This window comes from Dermacentor variabilis, chromosome 1 (genome assembly GCF_050947875.1).
Source record: "Dermacentor variabilis isolate Ectoservices chromosome 1, ASM5094787v1, whole genome shotgun sequence".
Classification (NCBI taxonomy): Eukaryota; Metazoa; Arthropoda; class Arachnida; order Ixodida; family Ixodidae; genus Dermacentor; species Dermacentor variabilis.
This window is the reverse complement of record NC_134568.1, coordinates 192,375,615-192,396,082: the sequence shown is the minus strand read 5'-3', so window position 1 is coordinate 192,396,082 and position 20,468 is coordinate 192,375,615. Positions and strand designations below refer to the sequence as shown.

Genomic DNA, 20,468 nt, shown 5'->3' with positions numbered 1-20,468 from the left:
GCAACACAGGGAAAATTATACTTGAACTTATTAATTGAATTAAAATGATAAATTAATGGAAATGAAAGTGGATGAAAAATAACTGGCCGCAGGTGGGATGTTCCACATCGGCCACCAAGGCTGGTGACTAGTGGCGCTGGCTAACGCTCCCGGGGTTAGTTCTAGCAGTAAAACATTAATACTCCAGAAAGTGGATGGGAAAACGGTGCCGATATAGCTGAATTAGTAAGAGCATCGCACGCGTAATGCGAAGACGTGGGTTCACATCCCTCCTGCGGCTACTTGTTCTTTCATCCACTTTCATTTACATTAATTTATCATTTTAAATAAATTAGAAAGTACAAGTAATTTCGCCTATGTTGTCCTTGGTGTCTTTGTTGGCTTCTTATTATACATATAATATATATATATATATATATAGTTGTGGGTGAGCAAATCACGCTGGCCCCGGTAGTAAAAGGCTGGTCCGCCAGCCGAAACGTCAGTGAAATATACTGTGTTAATTCAACGTACGTCGTACTCTCTCTTTCTTCACTATATATATATACCCCGAATGAAAAAGCTTCCGGAGCATAGAATTTGGCAAAGAAAAAAATATCATAGCAGCCAATGCTTCCTCCTTCAAATCGACATGTCTGGTGGATACTTCGACGCGCGAAGGCCTCGTCGTTTACCTCGTTTCGGGGCTGGGTGGCAAAGCTGTCAGAAAACTACTTCATCGCCAATGTCATGCTTCGAAAATTTTTGCGATCGGCTATATAGAGCGCTATGTGGCAACTGAGTGCTTTATTTGCAAATAGATTTTTTTAAAACATTAATGCACAGGTTTTCCTATAACGTTGTGCAGAGGTACTCGATTTCTTTTCTATGTGGACAAAAAGAAGGGCTGCGGGCACAAAAATTCTTTCGTCGCTCACTTTCCAGAGCTTTTAGTATGTCCATAGTTAGCTTGTCTGGATGCTTGTGCAACAGTGTACTCGTGTATTGAGTGAACCCATGGGTGTAATGGCTTCGTGGAATGATGGGTTCCAGTAATAGGTGAAAGGTGAGCGCGCTAATTACTTAGCGAGGATCTCGACTCTGCAGCCTTGTCGCCAGTGGGTACCGAGCTCACAACCTTTGCATTACGCGTGGGATGCACTATCAATTGTGCTACAGTGACGGCTATCCACCCGTCCACTAACTAGGGTACTTATGTGTAGTAGATCTAGGCCTGGGAGAGTTAGCCGGCGCTACTAAGAGCCATTTCAGGTGGATGTGGAACACTCTTTTTTGTCTGATGGCGTCACGTAACAGTTGAACTTTGGAGTGCAGGCGCGTGACTAATAAACCCTCCTATGCTACCTAATGGCATCAAGGCCACCAGACTCGATAGCCTCTCCATGAATGAACGAGGAGAAGGGAAATAGAGGGGTTCAATTTTTATTAATCTTGACCATATAAAGCCAAGAGGCAATTAAGCCCATGAAAGCATAGGAGTAATTAGCTGCGATTGAAATTGAAATGTACACTATAATGAAGAAAAGAAAAATGAAAGTGGACGAAAAGATAACTTGTCGCCGGTGGGCACTGAAACCACAATCTTCGCATTACGCGAGCGATGCACTACCAATTGTGCTACAGCGACGGCCATAAACCCGTAAACTAAGCTGGGTGTTTATGTGTACTATAGATCTAGCCGTGGAAGTGTTAGCCAGCGGCCCCCACCGGCGACGAGTCATCTTTTCATTCACTTTCATTCCTATTTTCTTAATTATTTTCTAAATTTCACTTCCAATTGCAGCTAATTACTCTTGTGCTTTCCTTAGGTTCATTGCCTGTTCGCAATGAATGGTTGCGATTAACAAAAATTGAACCCCTGTGTTTCCATTGTTCTCGTTTATGTATATACACCCGTGACGCCTGCGGTTTAAAGCATGTTCCACATCCGCCGTCATGGCCCTAAGGGGGCACTTGTTAACATTCACAGAATTATGTTGTAAGTTTATATGTACAAATACCCAAAAAATTGGACAGAACGACAGACGTGTTGCAAGTTGTCTTTTTTTGCCGCTTTATTTTCCCTTTCCCGGACTATTGGTGGATTTTAGTTAAAAGGCACAGCTAATTTTCGCTATGTTTTTGGGGGGGTTTCATTGTATGTTCACTAAGTGAAATAATTATACCATTCAAACTGAGCCCAAGTTGGCGTAACTGTGGTTCTAGTAGTCTCTTTCTTTCAATTGAAAACTGGCGACAGTCGAGTAGCAAATGGGCGATTGATTTTGGTTCATTGCAACGATAGCACTAAGGATACCAGGCCAGATTTATGCAAGTAAAATTTAAGGTGGAATGCGACAGCGAAATTTTGTGGTCGTAAACTTCAGCTGCCGTGTCGGACACCACTCGCTAACCCAGGGAAAAAAAATATGTCCGAAATCTGTTGACGATAAGACTGCCCAGCAAATAGAGGAAGGCCGCGAAATATGAAAAACGTCGTGTGACTGCGCACCCGTGTGCACGCGATAGCAGCGCCGTCAAACAGTTTGTGGAGAATCAACCTGTTAATCTGTCACACTGACCTGAGCGGCGGTCATACAGCACGCGTGTTCTTGCCACGTCGCCCGAACATCTCCCGGCGATCATTGCGTATCAAGATCACGGGAATGCGCTGCCCTGAATGGCGAGCCTGAGAAGAACAGCTTGCTTTACCACTGCGTCTGTTTGAGGGAGCTGTTATTCCGCGCGCACAGGTGCGCAGTCGCATGGTATACGTTTGCTACTTCGCGGGATTTCTCTACTTGATAGAAAAAGTAAACGTGCGACGTGTAATTTACTGAGAACACCTCATTTTAGGTGTCTTGTGATCCTCCACAACCGACTAATTGTCATCTTGACAAGTGGAACAGCATTTAAAAAATTACATAGTTACTTTTAATTAAATAACTGGATGTCAGATACTAAAAAAATACTGGCTGTTTCTCAACAAGACTAAACAAATTGCGCTTGGTCTCAATCGCCTAGAATGATCCATGTTTTTTTTTCGTTTATGTGTTTATGTGTGTTTCTTTAACTCGTTGTACGATAGTTGGGACACCCTGTATAGGTCACACCAGCGGGCCATCTTTTTTTCTTTTTTATCTGCGCTTAGCGCATGCGTCATTAATAACGAGTGGTGACTCAAACACATGTGTAGCACACATCCCTTAAACGTACGATGCAGTGACTGTGTGGTTGTTGATTGATTGTTTCTAATGCGTAAGGCTTACGTAAACATACACTTCTCAACCAACAGAGGTGGCTCTCCAGGAGGTAGCGTTATTACTGGTGTGAACTTATAGGTGTATTCTGTGTGACTGACATAGCGCGCGTATAGTCGCCTTCCCAGCCACCACGTTCCCGCCTTGCGAGAGCCAGGCCGTGTTGCACAACCAACTGTCATTCATTTATTTGTTTCCACAAGCAAAAAGGTACATCGTTGTGGCGGAAAAACAAGGGGAAAAAAGCTGCGGAAAAGCAGCTTGACTGGCCCCAGGTTCCGTTTACAATGGCAGCAGCAGGGCAGGTGAGAAACGTTAAGGGGAAAAAAAAGAGGATCAAAAAAGAAGCTGTTCGCTGTAAAACAATGCAGAATACAATTCACGAGGATTTCCACTCACCAAACACTGGGCTCCTTCTTGAACATTGTGAACGCACCATTCTTGAAGTAGGAACTCTGATAAACGTAGGCTGGCAATGCAGAAAAAGAAACAAAATACCGGTATAACGTTTGCATGCGTTCTTCCGCCAGTAACGTGGCGTCTTAATGGCGAGAACGTTGACTGCTGTTCTTCATTAAATATAAATTAAAGATTTGCGTCACTGCGTGACGTCGGCCGATGGGACATCGCAGAGAGTGCACGTCAATGAAGCACGCCGCTTCTCCGAACCGCGGACATGGGTGCCAGAGGAAAACAAGAGCAATACGAGACCTGAAGCTAGAGCAGAGAATCCTAAGAACCTGCACGACCTTTTGTTAGCGACGCCAGTTTTCGTTCCCGCAAGGGTCACATAGTTAGCACGCCTGCCGTGTCTATTAGCGTGATCCACTGAGTAGATTTGCGCGTGTACTTATGCCATTTGTGAGGTCACGGCAAAGCAGCAACAGCATATCACCGCCCCCGTATTGACATCTGAGCAAGGATGCATTCGTGAACAGTGTAGGGTTCCTTAATAATGTGCCTTCCCTCATTTTCCCATGGCGTGCGCAGCAGTGGATGTTTCGCTGCCACCGCTGGGTTTTTCTGGAAACCTGTCCGACCACGCTAGTTTCTTGAAATCACGCATCTATTTTTATTTCATTTTTTATTTATTTATAACGAATCCAAAATATTTCGATATGTTCAACATTCTATACTTCTGCAATGGGGGGGCTTCAAGGTTCTGGAATGAGATGGATGTTTCGACATCTCGTCTTGTCGGGAGGAGGCATGTTGAACGAATGAAATGGTGATAAGCCGATCAGAAAGAATAGATTAAAAAATTCTTAAGACGTTTCGCCGTCTGTACGGAAGCCGAAACGTCTTAGAAGATTTTTAATGTATCCTTCGGTAAGTAACTGTGCCGGAGAACGCTCGAGATGGGCATCTACAATGAGTGTGTTTACCTTTGTTCAGTTTCTCAAAGATGGGCTTTGCGATCTCACGAGTCAGCTGGTCAGTGAGACGCAAATAGGTTAGCCGAATAACTTGATAGGCAAAACTGAACATGGCATGCTCGCCCGATTTTGTGGCAATTGAGAATCCGAAATCCTCCGGTTCCACGTCTCCGTCCAAGGGTGTTCCGACAATGTCTCCTGCAATGAAGGCAATATATGGGCAATATATGGCATGATGACACACACAGGAATGTATTTTTTTTTTCTTACACGTTCAAATGCAACAAGTAGCACCTATACAAAAGCACAAGTAACTGTTATTGTTTGCACGTGCTATGAGTGCTGGCGTACTTCGCGGAAAAGCTATTACAGCAGAAAGAAGACTTACGATCGAAGGAATCAAAAATGTGACTCGCGCCCTCGCCATGCGAGAACGTACAGATCCGGGATTTGGACGCGCCGCATGTATAGATATTTTACAAGTGCATCAAATTACCGTATCTTGGCGCGTATTATTGACACCAAAAATTCAAGAAACAAATATGCGAAAATGAAACAGATCGCAAATCTTTCCTTGCGATGCGGCTTCACGACACTAACAAACGCATTGCTGTGAAGCTGCACCACGGTTCAATAGAAACCAGCTGTAAAGGCAGTGGGCGACGGCATGCAAGACAAAATTTTAAGTGGAAGTTTTACGTTGTGCGGGCATTTGGGGGGGGGGGGGGGGAGTATCCTGCGGTATGAAGATCTCAGCGTTGTTGCACGTTGTTATTTACGCGAGTTGTGAGAGTTGTGAGGGCAATATTTCCCCCTTTCTCGACGGTTGTCATTGGGAGCGCGGGTTACGTACAGGTTAGGCCTGCGAGTGTGCGGCATATCGGTGCGGCACATCTCGGTTCACCGACGGCATAGAGGAAGTATTGAAGCGGAACAGGACGAGTGCTTGAAAAGTTCATGCATCAGCATTGTTCAGTGGAAGCGTACCTATGACCGAGACGTGCGCGGCAGGTGAGCCGAAGAGGTAGCGCCGGTACTGGCTCTCAAACGGGATGATGGGGTCCTCGGTAACATTGAGATCGAGGAACTTGATGTTGTACGCCTGCGCTCGCAGGTCCATGAGCATGGACGTGTGCATTCGCAAGGGCACGCCGTCGGGCTGCGTGAACAAAGGCGCATTAAATGCGACACTTCGAGTCGCACTCTCATCACTCTGGAAGAATGCAGCTGCACAGTAGCATGTGGCCCATATTGCGGAATTACCCGGCGTGCGTACCGCAGTACTACCGCGCCACGCTCGACAGCATTCATTGTTTTTCTAGAGAACACCACGCGAAAGAAACTTTTAACGGTGGCTGTGACAACATAGCGGAAATTGTACTTTGGACTTAAAGCACAAGAACACTTTCTGAGGGTTGAGTAGCTTGCGAGTTTACGTGATAAAACATGCCAGGAAGTCTGCCTTCCACTCTCGTCATAGAGGTTTTCCGACTTTTGCCTCAGGCCTACCTCTCTGTTCTTTTACATTTTTCTCTCGCACGCTCTATCCTTCTGTCTGTTTCGGAGGATCCGTTTATGGTGAGATATCTATTTAGCCCCGCAAAGCCGGAACGCCATTCCACAAGAAGGAAAATTAGAACTTATCCACTTTTACATTCGTACAAAAAAAATTTTTGAGGTAGCAATAATATAACAATTAATTGGAACTTTGTTTCTTGAACTACTCCCCCAACTGAAATCTTTCCCCAGCATATAATGAAATGCCACTATGCGCTTCGCGTGAATTTTTCTGCACTTAAGTCAGAATTTGGAGGCAGTAAATTCAGCGTATCGGAAAGGATACTTTCAATTATGAAGCCCAGCATCATTATAAGTGAAGCATTCCTTTAAAACACGCTACACAATATTCACCGCGCGTATACCTGAATCACATACGCCAACGTTTTTATATTTAGTACAGTATGTCGCTAAAATATATGGCGTCTAGCGCGTACAATTCTGACGAATCGCGTCAACATGGACCAACGTTCAGCGCGACCACTGTCACCTGCAACAGCGCCCCGCACGTGGTGTGCCAGCGTCACACGATTGCACCAAGGAGCTGTCTCCGTTACCAGTTGACATCACAGTCATGACAACACATGGTGCACTGCACTTAATGCAGCACCAGATATGCGTTATTCGGTGCCTGTGACGGCTCACTTCAAGTGCTGTAGCCGGCTTAGATGTACTCACGAGGAAGTCGATGGTAATAGTGTCCTCTTCGTGTGCTATTTGTGTTTTGGCCACAATGCCCACATCCACCTGTCCAATCTTCACTGAGACAATGGGAACGTGTATGGTGATGTGGTTGAAAGGCTGGATCTGTCGAGGAAATGTATAAAGACGCCGTACAGGTCAACAAAAACATTTGACTACGAATAATATCCTACGAAGCAACACCAAAAGAGACAAAAATTGAACTTTGCTTGATTCAGAGAGTTTATTACTGTACTTAACGAAACACGTGAGACAGCATAAAAGTACAACTAGCGATGACGGCTGATATTCATCTATAAATAAGAAAAAACAAAACCATAGAAAAAGAAAGTTTGGTATGGGAAAGTAATTCTTTCAAATATATTGTTTTCCCTGAGGTGAGTGTTGTGTAAGATCTGATAATCGAAGCTGTCCCGTTCATTACATTTTTATTAGTGTGCGATGTGTGTGCAAATAATTTTTTTTTTCTGCCAGATAAAAATTTATCAGCTCATCTCTCTTATTTTCTGCTGCATTTCTTGCTTCCTCCCCGCAAGAGCAAACTGCACTTGCAATGAGAGCGGTAAACTATAACGACAGTCATCAGAATCAATGATGTTGGCGGCTGCATATTTAGGCTCTTTGAAAAAGTTGAGGACGAAAAGGACAACAGATAGAAGGGGACATACAGCGTGGGTCAGCATGATACGCCGAATGAATCGGCGCTGTACGATGTGTTTGAACGTATACTCGATTTCCTAAAAAGCGTGCGGCAAAAGTAAACAGGCGTTTTTTGCGGGACACTATATTTACGGCAGCGCATATCGGATATAGCGTGATAATCAGTAATAAGGTCATTAATGTGCGTTCGTGTTTCCTGTATACCAATCCGCATCACCAATCCGCATCCCTCGCGTACTGCGAGAAAATGCGGCACCGCAAGTGAATATACATGATCATTCACTGTGCGTCCCCCCCCCCCCCCCCGTGTCCGCTACCAAGGTAGTTTCGTTTTACGGGCTTGTGTGCTGCTCGTTGCCATGCGCAATGTTTCCGTCGCGGATGAGAAAACGAAACAAAGAAGTCAAGTATATTCACGCCGGACACAAAGACTGTGTGCACAGAATGAATGGCACATGCATCGTCAAGTACTAACCGGGCAGAAGCGTTCACGTGTGTCGGCGTAAGCTGGCTGACGTTCTTTTGTGCTCGGAACTGTGTGCTGTTTTTTTCTGCCTTTGTTTGCGTCATTCAGCATTGCAATTATGTCATTAAAACAAAACAAACACAAGCCCGTCAGCTTATTCCTTTCTGCATACCTTCTCGATCGGACACGCCGCTGTGGCTTACACATATCGTGCATGGTACCTGTATCAGTCATTCTTTGACGATATCTGTTCTGGTGATCAGGACGTGACAGTGGCTGCGATAAAGCCGCAAGAGGGTGAGCAAACAGAGAGATATACTAACGTAGACAACATGCTGCTGTTCACCCTTGGTGGTCACGGGGCTGTAAGACCCGACTCGGCCCAAAGGTCCGACTTGCACAAACCGGTAGTCTTCAGACCCAAGCACTCGAAGTTCAGCCTATATGTGCAACGCAGAACGAAATGCAACATTTATTAGCGATAAAACAACGAAAAACGAATGCCTTGCTAATTGAGCATTATGAGTCTTCTATAAACACAACTGCCTTCAAAAGCGCTCATGGTAGTCTCGGAAGTGCGCATAAATATTGCAGAGCCATTAGTCAAAAGCAGCCATTACTAATAATGGCTAGCCAGTCAGCAGTGTCTTGCAAATGACATCAAAGTAGAAAAAAATACCAGAGTGAATGTTGACGAACGCTACTGTCACATACTGTCAGTGCGTCTGCCAGACGCTTGCGAGATCAGGGACCGAATTCACAGTGCCTTTCTTTCGTAAGTGCGCTTTGCCATTGACAGGCGTTCTTTAGCTAATAATGTGTTCAGCGACAGAATTCGCTAGCCTTTTCCCTCACAAATAATTCTAGCGTAGGAGCTTTTTGTGAATACAGACCTAGAATTTTATGAAGCTCTGCGCGAATGATTTCAGGAGCCCATAGTAGGCGCTGTCTCCGTATCCGAATCCGAAGTAAGCGCGGTCTGTTTCTCGACTGCGCCCCCTAGAGCACGAAGTAAACCATTTTCACGCTCAGGCTATGTCCCAAAAAAGGAGCAAGAGCACCGGATGCGTGTCTAGAATGTTCACGTCTTCCTTGAGGCGTAAAAAGGTCCGATGCACCCGTACACTTCGCAAAGCGACACCGAAAACGCCTTGGCTGTGGTTCGCAGCATGCACGGCTTAACATATGTACTATTCATAAAAAAGAAGAAATAACAAGAGGAATTCTTAATTAAGAGAATGAGAACTAGCTGTATCTTTTTTTTTTTTCAGTAACGAGGAAATAAGCGTATACATGGCGCTGCATATACGACGGAAATAACTTAATGTCATCCTTGGCTGGGCATACTTATCAATTGTGCCGAGTTCCTTTTGTTTTTCATACTTTATTTCATGTCAAGCCAGAACATGTAGAGTGGCGCACTTACTTGAACTAAGTAGTTCTGGTAATTGAAGAGGACCACACGAATACCAATCTGCTCTCCAATGACAGCCGTTGAAGGTGCTTCGTACGTCATGAAGAAAGGCCGCAAGCTGTTGTGCTGCAGACCAGTTGAACGGTTTACTTTACAACCATAGAAAACTTTAATAACGAGCACCACACATTTTGAATTATCATGGATGGGTTCCTATTGTAAGGTAGTCTTTCATGATACTGGCGGTTGATAATTGGCAAGAAATGTAGGCGTTCGAACGTTAACAAAACAAAACCGAACAAGTTTAATTCTGTGTTTCGGCGACGAAATGTCGAATGAAACGTTTTTATTTCGTTTTGTTTTGGTAGGGGCGCCTGCACTTCTTACAAATTACCAACGACCGGAGCCAAACAACATATCATTAATTCATTCGTTAATTCATGCATGGGGCATCAGCTAACGCAGAGCAAATTTTTTTTTCTATGCAGATTTTTTTTTATATGACATCAACTGTGTCTTGTTGGTAACCTTCTTGAGAACATCCAGTATACATTGCGTTACTATAAATAATTAGCAAGGAAAAAGCTAACTAGCTGTTTAATTCACGACCACTATGTCAATACAAAATTTGCAAAGCACATTTGGGCAATTAGTTTGAGATCCTTTCTTGGGTGACTATTTTGTCCTCGTTTAAAAGAAAGCCCGTGAACAATAAAGGGGCACTGAAGGAAAATATTTAGTCGAGCTAGATTGAAATGTTAGGCTTCTGTAATAACGAATTCGCCATTTGTAGCGAGAACAGAGCTTTCTTTAGCCAGAAAAAAAAAATAGAATGACGAATGTGGAAAATAGGAGTGGCGCCGCCTCTTGCGAACTATGGTACCTCTGAAGTGACGTCAGCACTGGCTCATTCAAAAAGCATAGAGGAAGGTCACGTCGAGATTACACAAACTCGTCCCTTTTGGCGCATACTGTTCAAATTGAGAAGCAGCAGCGGGACCTTCGGCGGCAGTTTTCTGGGCAACAAACTGATATATTGGCACACAGAACCTTATTATAGAATTCTGGACGCATACTCTATTGATCTAACTCGGCTTAATATTTTCTAGTGACCCTTTAACAAAGGCCTACAAAAAGAAGCATAGCATACTTACGTAGATCGGCTCCTCAAGTATGGCAAAGCCGTGCAGTCTGCTAACAGCAATAGCATTGAACATGTACAACGTTGGACCCTTAGGGACAAGGCATGGCATATATATGTCCTTTAAGTTGCTGCAAAAAAAAGTGTAGAAAAGAAGCACATTGTTCACGTCGTCAAACAACGCATTTGTGCAAGAAGCATCAGGGGAACTAAAAGGCTTGATCTATATTCAACAAGCATATGAAGCATATGAAGCCAACGGACAAGTAAGCCAAACACAGCATCGAGGAAATAGCTATTTTAGAAAACTGAACAAACCGAATAATGGAAGGTAAATTTTCGATGACTTCATTGTTATAAATGAAATATGCTAAACTGAGCTACGGGGACGCCTGTCCGTCTATTTGCACACATATACGTTCTTGTACATCTGTGTGCTGTCACTGCCGTGGGAGTACCATTTTCGTGCTTTTTTTGTACTTGGCTATGGGAGTGTTAGACATCGCCGCTAGCGGTCAAGGTGGCGGATGTGGAACATTCGTGAAACCGCAGACGTCGCATAGTGCGTAATCTTAATAAATAGAGATAGCTGATATAAGGAAAGACAGGGAGGTTAACCAGGCTGAGCCCGGTTAACTACCCTCTACTGGGGAAAGGAGTAAAAGGAATGACAGATGGCTAGTAAGAGAGAAAAGAAAATGTTCACCGCACTCACGCACCTCCACGCTGGAGCGTTCATCGTTCGGTCCGTCACAAGCAGTCATGAAAGGTTGGTGTCCCTCCAGAAACTTAACAGCGCTTTTGTGGCTTAGTACATCGCAGACACATGAGGCGACGGTCCCAGGATATTCTCTTCTGACATATGCCTGTCATATAGGTTCCCTATAGCGGTCCGAAGGGCAAGACTTTGATTTTTATAAGAAGGGCAGTCGCACAATAGCTGCATTCTCTGTGTCAACGTGTTACAGTTGGTGCTGTGCGCCATTCTGGCTAGGAATGAATAGGCGTTCGCAAAGGAAACACGTTTTCGTAGCAGACGCAGTAAGGATCCTTCACATCGAGTAAGTCCGGGATAAAGTTGTGATTTTTATATATGGATATACGGAGTGTAGACGTCGGTTCATAAACGCCTGTGTGTTCCACTTCAGTAACGCGATGATTCTGGCAAGACCGCTGAGGTCCCGCGCTGCGTCCGTTCTCAAAGTTCTTTAGGTTTCTTCATGTGCCGCACGGGCAGCTTTGTCGGCGCTTTCATTGCCGATGATGTCGCAGTGGCCCGGTAGCCACTGAAACATTATGTTGTCGCCTCTGTCAAACGCGCTTGATGGCAATGTATTTCGATCTCCAGCTTGGCAACAGCGCAAAAGGCGAGGACGCAGAAGAGGTGCACCATCACACGCAGCGCGCAATATTTGTCAGCAGCTGTTCATGTGGGCCCCGACGCAGAGCTGATAGGACAAACAAATGGCCAATCAGCCCTCGCATTTTAAAGATGGAGCGCCGCTGGCTAACACTATCAAGACAATGTTACACATACATGTAGTACGTGTGCACTGTACAGCCATTGAAACGCGATACTCAGACAACATCGCGGCCGGCACTTTTTTGCGCCACCATTGGACGCTGGGGACATTGAGCTGATGTACTTTCGTGTCACATGAAAACGAGTCAGTTTTTGACGCATCGTGACGCAATTGGGCCCCTTCAGCGATCGCCCAGCGCCCACCGGTCGCTCAAGAATTACCGACCTCCATACTCTTCGAGTACCGCGTTTCAATCGCTGAGCACTGTAATAATAATAATATTTGGGGTTTTACGTGCCAAAACCACTTTCTGATTATGAGGCACGCCGTAGTGGAGGACTCCGGAAATTTTGACCATCTGGGGTTCTTTAACGTGCACCTAAATCTAAGCACACGGGTGTTTTCGCATTTCGCCCCCATCGAAATGCGGCCGCCATGGCCGGGATTCGATCCCGCGACCTCGTGCTCAGCAGCCCAACACCATAGCCACTGAGCAACCACGGCGGGTCCTGAGCACTGTAGATAAGAAGCTAAGAATGCGGACTGGGAGACAGCCCCCGCCGAAGCCCAATGGACAAGCATCGCACATGTGCTCACGTGGTGAGTTCGGCTCCCAACGGCGACAAGCTGGCTTTCCTGACGCCGTTATTTTCTTTCTCTTTTACTAAGAATAACAGTAGTATGGCAAGTTTAACTCGACTCTTTAAATAACTTCTGACTGTTCATTGTTTCCAAATTGTAGTTCCCTCCTGATTTGCTTGGATCTATTATTGTCTGTTGGTTTCATATTGTTGTTACACTCCACTTACGTATTTTTCCCTATTAAAGCAATGTGCACTCGAGAGAACGAGAGAGAAAGAGAGAAAGAACATGAAGTATTCATTGACAACGTGGTGGGGAAAAAAGGAAGCATTACACATCTGCATCCTGCAGACGCCAGCATGCATCTAGACGGCGTTAGCAGCATGCATTACACCATCGACGTGTCTCTCTCTGCCACTGCACACAGCGGGTACGGTTGCAGCGCTGTTCCGAAGAAGACAATAATGGTCTCTGGAATATTCTGGGAGGTTCCTGTTAATAAGCAGTGTGCCTAAATAATAATCAACAGCGACACTTCTCCACGGCAGAAACACAAGGAGAGAAAAAAAACTAATCTATAGCATAATTTCGTTTCTTTTTTTTTTTTTGGTGTACTCTCTCTCTCTTTCTCTGGTCTCAGTTACAAACGCAATGAATGTGAAAGTTTCCGCATTGGAATCTTACCCGGTAATTGCATGGTGCCAGGCGAAATTGCTTCCTGTTGCGTCAAAGAAGTTGTTAAAGCGATTTTGCCTGTACAAGAAAAACTCGAACAGACTTTGGTCTTCCAAGTCGTCCTTCTCGCCTGAAAGAAACGCGATAAGAAACGCGGGTCAGTCCAATTCTGCGTAAGAACGAAAGTTGACTCGAAATTACACTCATCAAACGGTGCGGTTAAAAGAGGGTGTCCTTTATAACATGGCTGTATGTACATTTTGAATGTATTGTAATCAGCCTTAACGATGGCAATGTGCTGCGATGCGTTTGAAATCTCGATGCAACACGAGAGATACAAGGACTGAAACAGACGCAGAACTTGTGTCGGGTATGGCGTCGAAGTCGCACTCACAGTTTCCCTCGTCCGTTCCATCGTAGCAGTCTTTGTATCCGTTGCAGCGTCCACTCTTTGGATAGCACTCGCCGTTTACACATGGAAGCATCCCAGCAGTCTCGTTGCACACGTCTGTAAGGGCAGCGTGTGTTAAAATACGAGTTCTTTATGCAATAACTACAAATATGACATTTGCGCTCGGCGATCCCGCTCAATGCTGCAGAAACAATTTTCACCAAGCGAGATGTTTAACCAACGTTTCTCTAAATAGTGCTAACTGTATTATCATTCCACACAGTACAGTATGAATTCATATTACATTCGCAAAAAAAAAATTACATTACACCAGGTCAAGCAATGGCCCCAGCCTAAGATTGTTAATTGTCGCACTGCTGCCAAACGAGAAAGCTGACAAAAGATATAATAACGAGCTTGTAAGGAGGGCCACTGAGGAATAGATTGCGCGATAAGCCTCACACAGCCACTAACACGCAATGTAGTCGGTGTTTGTGTTTCCTCAGACTGCCAAAGACTATCATTTTCGACTTAGCGCCTTGTTTTGGATTATGAAATCCTTGACCGAAGATCAGAGAATACGAGTGTATACTTGCCTGGAAGGGTTGTGACATTCAGGTTTGTGGACACAATTAGCCCTGCGAACTGTAAAAGAAAGATGAAATGTTGACGTTGAAAGGTAAGTAGTGACACACGCAACAAACACTGCCTAAATGTTACTGAAACAAAAGTAATCGAGTGCTGCTCATGTATTTCGCCTTGTGCACGTGGATTGGAGGTATATTATTATGTCTGACTTCAAGTGGATCAACGAATACTTCAACCACTTGATCAAATTCGACTACTATTCGTAGTAGGCGCTTGCTTTTCATGCACGGGCGCATCGGCTAAACGGACGAAGCAGCACAATGGATTGCGAGGACCACCGTATTACAGGCCTCGGGATTAATTTCGACGACCTAAGGTTCTTTAACAACAGCTATAGCAACGTACTATTTCGTTTTTGCTTTTCGCCCCCATCGAAATGCGGCCGCCGCGGCCGAGGATCGAACTCATGACCTCTCGCTCAGCATCAAAATGTCATAGCCACCGAGGCTGCGTGCGACTTCTAGTATGCAGCATGAGGATGAAATAAAAGAACGAATACTTTCTTTTTTTCATAGGGGCGGCAGCCGAGGACAATTTGTGACGGTTTACAAATATATAATTGAGGGCTTTCTCGCACCTTATGAGCGGCCATCAAGTTTATCGCTTTGTAATGCTCGCTAATCGCACCCGTATACAGCATAGTCTACAAGCAATGCTGCGCCTCCTACTTCGTGACTAACGTCAGTAAAATTCTACTGCACGGATGTGAAGCCATTCGCTGCTTCACACCCGTGCCGAGTGCATTCGCTGCCGAAAATATTCGCGCGTATGGAAACGCCGTGCCTCGCATTTGGCACAACGTGTATACGCACCGCGAACGTCTTGTTCACGTCTGGGGCGAAGTTTTGCGTGACGTAGTATTCCGCCTTGTCTGGTTTCCCGTTGCGGTCACGCCACACGGCGCGCACGTGGCTTCCCCAGTGGTCCTCCATGTGGTACAGGGTTTCGATGACCTGAGGGGATCCGAACGCGTTAGAGAGAACAGCGTGACAAATCTTCGTCGCCTTCCTACACGCGGCGCCAGTGAAAAGCAGGCGCACACACTTTTCTCCTCCAAGCACGGGCATTGCCTCATCAAGCGTTGCCCAAAGAGGATGTTTCACAACGTGATTCCCGTGTCCAGCTGAAACCGTGATTCCGCGCCGTGACAGGAGTAAACATCGCTCGAACCATTTAACTTGGCTTACCCGTTCCTAGAGAGCGAGTACTCATGCCAAAGCTTTTGTAAGATGTTTACTTTTTAACCGCTTTCATAATCGTAACTTTGTGTCCATGCTTATCTCATTGGCTGAGAAGGACAATAAAGGCGAACACCCCGAGCTGACTGAAAAAGGCTGCAGTTCATTCTATCCTTTAAATATATACCTGAAACATGATCTACCACCCGGTTAACGCGCTCAATGTTTGCGCGTTAACCCATGACGCCAGCCCACTATGGCATTCGTGTAGCCTTGGTTTCAGCGTGTACACAGTATTCGGGGACAACAATAACAGTAACAATAAGAGATGCCCTAAGTGAACAAACGGAATTATCGAAACGAAAACAAGAACATGGCGGGTTATCAAAGGTCGACGCGCACGTCAAGCAATGTGCATCGAAGAGGCTAAAGGATTTGTGGTGTAAATGCAATATTTTTTTTCCTTGTAGTTTACAGTGGATAGCGTTAAATACGCGTGGTGATGTCGCCCAAAGTGCAGTTACACAAGGAAACCCCACAAGATATACATAGTTAACAGCAGGTAAAGAAGGGAAGCGTCAATATGTAGCCGGCGTTTCGACAAGGGGGCCTTGTATTCATCGAAGACAATGAAGACAAGACGCCTTGTCGAAACGCCGGCTCCAGGTTGAGGCTTCCCTTGCTTGTCCAACAATGTTGATCACCTCATCTCCATCTTATCCTGTGAAATGTTTCTCTTGTTTGGATCACAACGTAGAATGCAGCTTAGAACAAGCACGCAGCGTGCATCAGACAGAGAGAGAAGGTTTGACTTCAGTGATGTGTCGACGATGTTTGCGACGCTGAAACTCTGACGCGTTACCGTGTTACTCTGGGTGTACGATGAAATACGAGTTGATGTACCTTAATTTTTCCACTGTTGCGTTTCGCCTGCGACACGTGGTTTTGCCGGCGCGACTGCGGCGGGGCGGCGGACATGTTGGCCCGATCGTCGTCGCCGCAACACTCATCGCCAGGTGTTTCCAGGCGCGACTGCGGCGATGCGACCGCCTAGGGATCTCATTCCAGTCATTGTGTCCGACCGGCAGCGCCACGACAGGGTGCTACGAGATCGTGCTCGACATGGTGCTACGGCATCGCTACGACAGTGTGCGTCACCATTAGCCCATTGTACATTCACGTGCTCGTCTTTTGAGGGGTTCCTTCTTGCCCTCAACTGCGAGAGTATAAAAACAGCTGCCCCCGGACGCCAAAAGGAGGGCTCCGATTTCTTCTGTTGAGTGAAGTGCTCTCCCGTCTCTCTACTTCGGTCAACCTGACCACCAACTCTTTGCGATGTTAAAATAAACAAGTTGTTTCGTTGTTACCAGTCGACTCATGCTTTGCCGGGACCTTCGGATGCTCCCAGTTGTACCCCAGGCCGCCAGGCCAACGCTACCCTTGGGGCTTGCGACCCAGGTACAACCACGGGCGTCAGCGCCGAGTTCCCAACAGATCGTACCAGCAAGTCCAGATCCAAACACCACCATACACGTATAGCCGGCACATACGCGCACATATGCGTACACTTCTAGATCATCTATTAAGTCGTTAACAACCGTAGCCCTCTAGAAAGACATGGCCCCATATTAACACAGCTTTTCCTATAGGTAAGAGAGTTTTAACACGAAAAAGTTAAGGAGCCCGTGTCGCAGAAAATGCGACGTCCCGCGTCAGACATCGCATAGACAAAAAAAGATGTTCGAACCACATATACACAGGCCTTCCATATGAGCAATAAATTGACTGAAATAATTGAATTTCTCAAGCTGAAACACGTACAAAAAGCGTAAACTGCGACTTGCACACAATCTACAAACATGACAGCTCTCGGACTGTAATTTAACTATACGAGAAAACATAATTCTGTTACGCGAGAACTCAAAGAAACCCCTTCACACACACAAACCAGCGGTGGCGTTCACAGACCGGCCGCGGCGTCCGACATTTGGCGCGCGCCGGCGCGATAGGTGTCTTGGGGGCCACGGAGAACTCCAGCTGGCGCTCGCCTCCGCCGCAGCCCCGCAAGAGGCCGTGGTTCCACCACAAAGCTCGCTTTCGTGCATAGCGTTCGCGGCAAGCGTTTCCAGGTAAACATTACGGTTACATACGCTCCAGTTGCCGGGAAGCATGAGAAGCAGTCAGGGATCTTTGAATGCTATTGCGTTCCACTCTTAAAGGCGAAGCTTAAGCGTCCTCCAATTTTTTTTTCTATTTGGCCAGCGTTTGGATGGCCGGCATTCGGATGCCCGCCATTCATGAAAGCAGTCGGCATAATAGCGAGACCATCTCTGCAGTGATGGCCAATCACAGCCTGCACTTATGTAAGACAAGTTGTGATTACGGGGGCACAGAAGCGGCTTCATTGCGCGCAGGCGGTGCGAGGTCGTCCCGCAGTTCAAGGCGCGCGTTCCCCGTGTTAATGCCAAACGTGGCCTCACCGACGTGAGCGTCAGATCGTTCTTTCCCTGCACAGCCACCAAGTCGCTGTCCAGGCCGTTGAGACCGGCTACAGTTTCCGGAGAATAGGTCGGAACCAGTTCAATCAAGTTGTTTGATCGGTCTTGCTTGAGGTTCTTCCACATGTAGAACTGTAATTGGAAAACAGAATATGCTGAGGTCCACAAAAGTCTCAACCACTCTTATCAAAAGCACAGCCAAATACATGCACAGATGAAACAAAAAGGGAAAATAAAGGCCAGGAAGTATGCGCAACTTTGCTCTAATTGTGGCTCTCAAGAAATAAAGGTCTCAAAGGAAAAGAACGAGTTATTAAGTATATTTCTATATATTCATCTTATCGTTCAACTCGAATTTATCATTTTAATTCATTTTTATTTTCAACAGCATAAACTATCAGGTCCAATAAGATTTTTTTTTCCCTTTTACCTCCAACGTAGTTCATGTCGAGCAATTAGTAAAGACATGGAGTCAAGCTGTACGAGGAAGAGATACAAGCACCTAAAAGACAAATATCTTGCCACCAAAACAGTCCGTAAAATGATTTTGATCTCTTTTTGCGAAATGTACTTGGCTGTAAAATGGAACAGAGAGGTGACATACAAATGGCAGATAAACCAGACAGAGCAGCGTGCGGTCTTACGTTTCCTCTGTTGATACCCTGGACAGGAACAATGATGGCGTCAGCGGTGAGGTCACCGTTGCTGGATATCTGGTACACCATCACTTTCACAGCCGGCGCCATCTCGGGCGACAATGGAATGCTGAATGCGGTTATCGTCTGGACCAGACCGTAGGCTTTGTGCACACCAGATTGGAGCACAGTTCCCTTGGCAATCACCTGCACGACATTCAGACTGTGTTGAAGAGACGTACGAATACCAGCTTGATGCATGTCGATGGCAACAAATAACACGGACCTTCTGTTATTCTTACGATGTTCAGCTTCACACATCGTGACAACACGACGGTCGTTTAGCACTGCGAAATAAAACATCTCGGAATACCTATACTAACGATACTTCACTAACACAGATGCCACCAAAAACAACCAGGAATGACTCACCAGATAGTGGAAGAACTTGATGTAAAAGTTGGTGCGCACGTGGAATATAGCGTACTGACCAGCCTGAAAAAATTTTAAAAAAAGACATGTTGCAATAGACTTGCAGCATACCTCAATTAATTCGAAAGGAACTAGGAAATACGCAACCTAGGCAAACGTGTAGACAAACCTACACAAAGATTACACATGCGTAGAACGCAGCGATTAGTTCACATATCAGCTAGCTTCTTTATTGTCTTCTTTAGCGGTAAACCTGTTATGCAGTAAATACTACATAGGCCAGGTTCAAGTTCTTGTAGAAATACGTATAGGACACTGCTCACAAGTTTTCTTTGCTCAACGAGGCGTCTGGTACGCCGGCACAGTGACATAGTTCCCGAAAGTGGAGGTCTTTGGACCTCGGCCTCGGACCTCATTAATCCTGACAGTGGAATAAAAGAACAAGCGCTGCGACACCTACTAGAATCCCGTCGTGGACCCTCATATGCACGCGTACGCACGTTTGAGGTCGCCTCTTTCATCTTTCTTACATCTGCCCTAAAGCAGGATAGCCAACCGAACTCAGTCCTGGCTAGCACCCGTGCCTGCCTTGCTCTATCTCTGCAGCATCTCACTAGATGTTGAAGGTAAAATTTTGCCGATGAGGTTCGACGCAAGATTCCAATGCATACTTTTATTGCGATATCAATTATACGGACACTCTGAGCGCATTTCTGCCGTCAGCGTCGCGGTCGCCGTGAGGTTCCGTATAAAGTCCAACGGCGATAAAATCGTCGCCGCGCGCCGTATGCTGTATGTGCAAGTGAAAGCGTGCGAGGGTGAGCCGGGGATCGCGGCTCAATCTCGCGCACGAAAGGGAGGAAGCGCGCCGTCTTCCGTCACGCGGAGGGAGTGCAGGGAAGGGGGCCGCGTTCTCTTCCAGGCGGCCCGTGCGCCTGCGCTGGCCGCTGTATCTTGAAGGCCATCTGCGACAAGGTCCGCCGTGGGTAGGGATCAACGTTTTTAGAATCCAAAAACGTTGGCTAGGGATGGCAGGGACGCGTCCTACTCGAGGCGGCGCGGTCAGCCGCGCGCCCACCCGGGCCGCTCTGCCTAGAAAGCCACATGCGACGAGTACAGAGTCCGCCGCGCGCTGTGTGTTCACTTGGTTCGCGTTGATGCGAATGGCTGCACGAAGGTCAATTCGCTCGCTGCTGCTGTCGCGCTTACTCACTCCTGCGTTTTGACAGCGAGTGTCCTCGGTCATCGAGTGAGATGTGCTCATGCATTCTTGCGCGCGCGTGACACCACGCTTGTCAATTTAATTAGTGTGCCTTTGTTAACAACTTTTTATGGCCGGTAAAGCTACTAT

At 46.1% G+C, this 20,468-nt stretch overlaps 1 protein-coding gene across 1 annotated transcript in view; it reads right to left on the bottom strand.

The window, feature by feature from the left end:
- LOC142590338 (CD109 antigen-like) overlaps nucleotides 1-20,468 on the bottom strand; it is a 105,963-nt gene that overhangs the window by 16,730 nt on the left and 68,765 nt on the right. Inside the window, exons 10-23 of the mRNA XM_075702392.1 lie at nucleotides 19,118-19,180; nucleotides 18,695-18,892; nucleotides 18,033-18,182; nucleotides 15,187-15,327; nucleotides 14,323-14,371; nucleotides 13,730-13,843; nucleotides 13,345-13,465; nucleotides 10,569-10,686; nucleotides 9,427-9,540; nucleotides 8,324-8,440; nucleotides 6,851-6,979; nucleotides 5,603-5,774; nucleotides 4,625-4,813; nucleotides 3,639-3,708 (exon numbers count right to left, since the gene is read on the bottom strand). Of these exons, the coding sequence (XP_075558507.1) occupies nucleotides 3,639-3,708; nucleotides 4,625-4,813; nucleotides 5,603-5,774; nucleotides 6,851-6,979; nucleotides 8,324-8,440; nucleotides 9,427-9,540; nucleotides 10,569-10,686; nucleotides 13,345-13,465; nucleotides 13,730-13,843; nucleotides 14,323-14,371; nucleotides 15,187-15,327; nucleotides 18,033-18,182; nucleotides 18,695-18,892; nucleotides 19,118-19,180 (1,745 nt within the window). The remainder of the gene's footprint in view (nucleotides 1-3,638; nucleotides 3,709-4,624; nucleotides 4,814-5,602; nucleotides 5,775-6,850; nucleotides 6,980-8,323; nucleotides 8,441-9,426; nucleotides 9,541-10,568; nucleotides 10,687-13,344; nucleotides 13,466-13,729; nucleotides 13,844-14,322; nucleotides 14,372-15,186; nucleotides 15,328-18,032; nucleotides 18,183-18,694; nucleotides 18,893-19,117; nucleotides 19,181-20,468) is intronic.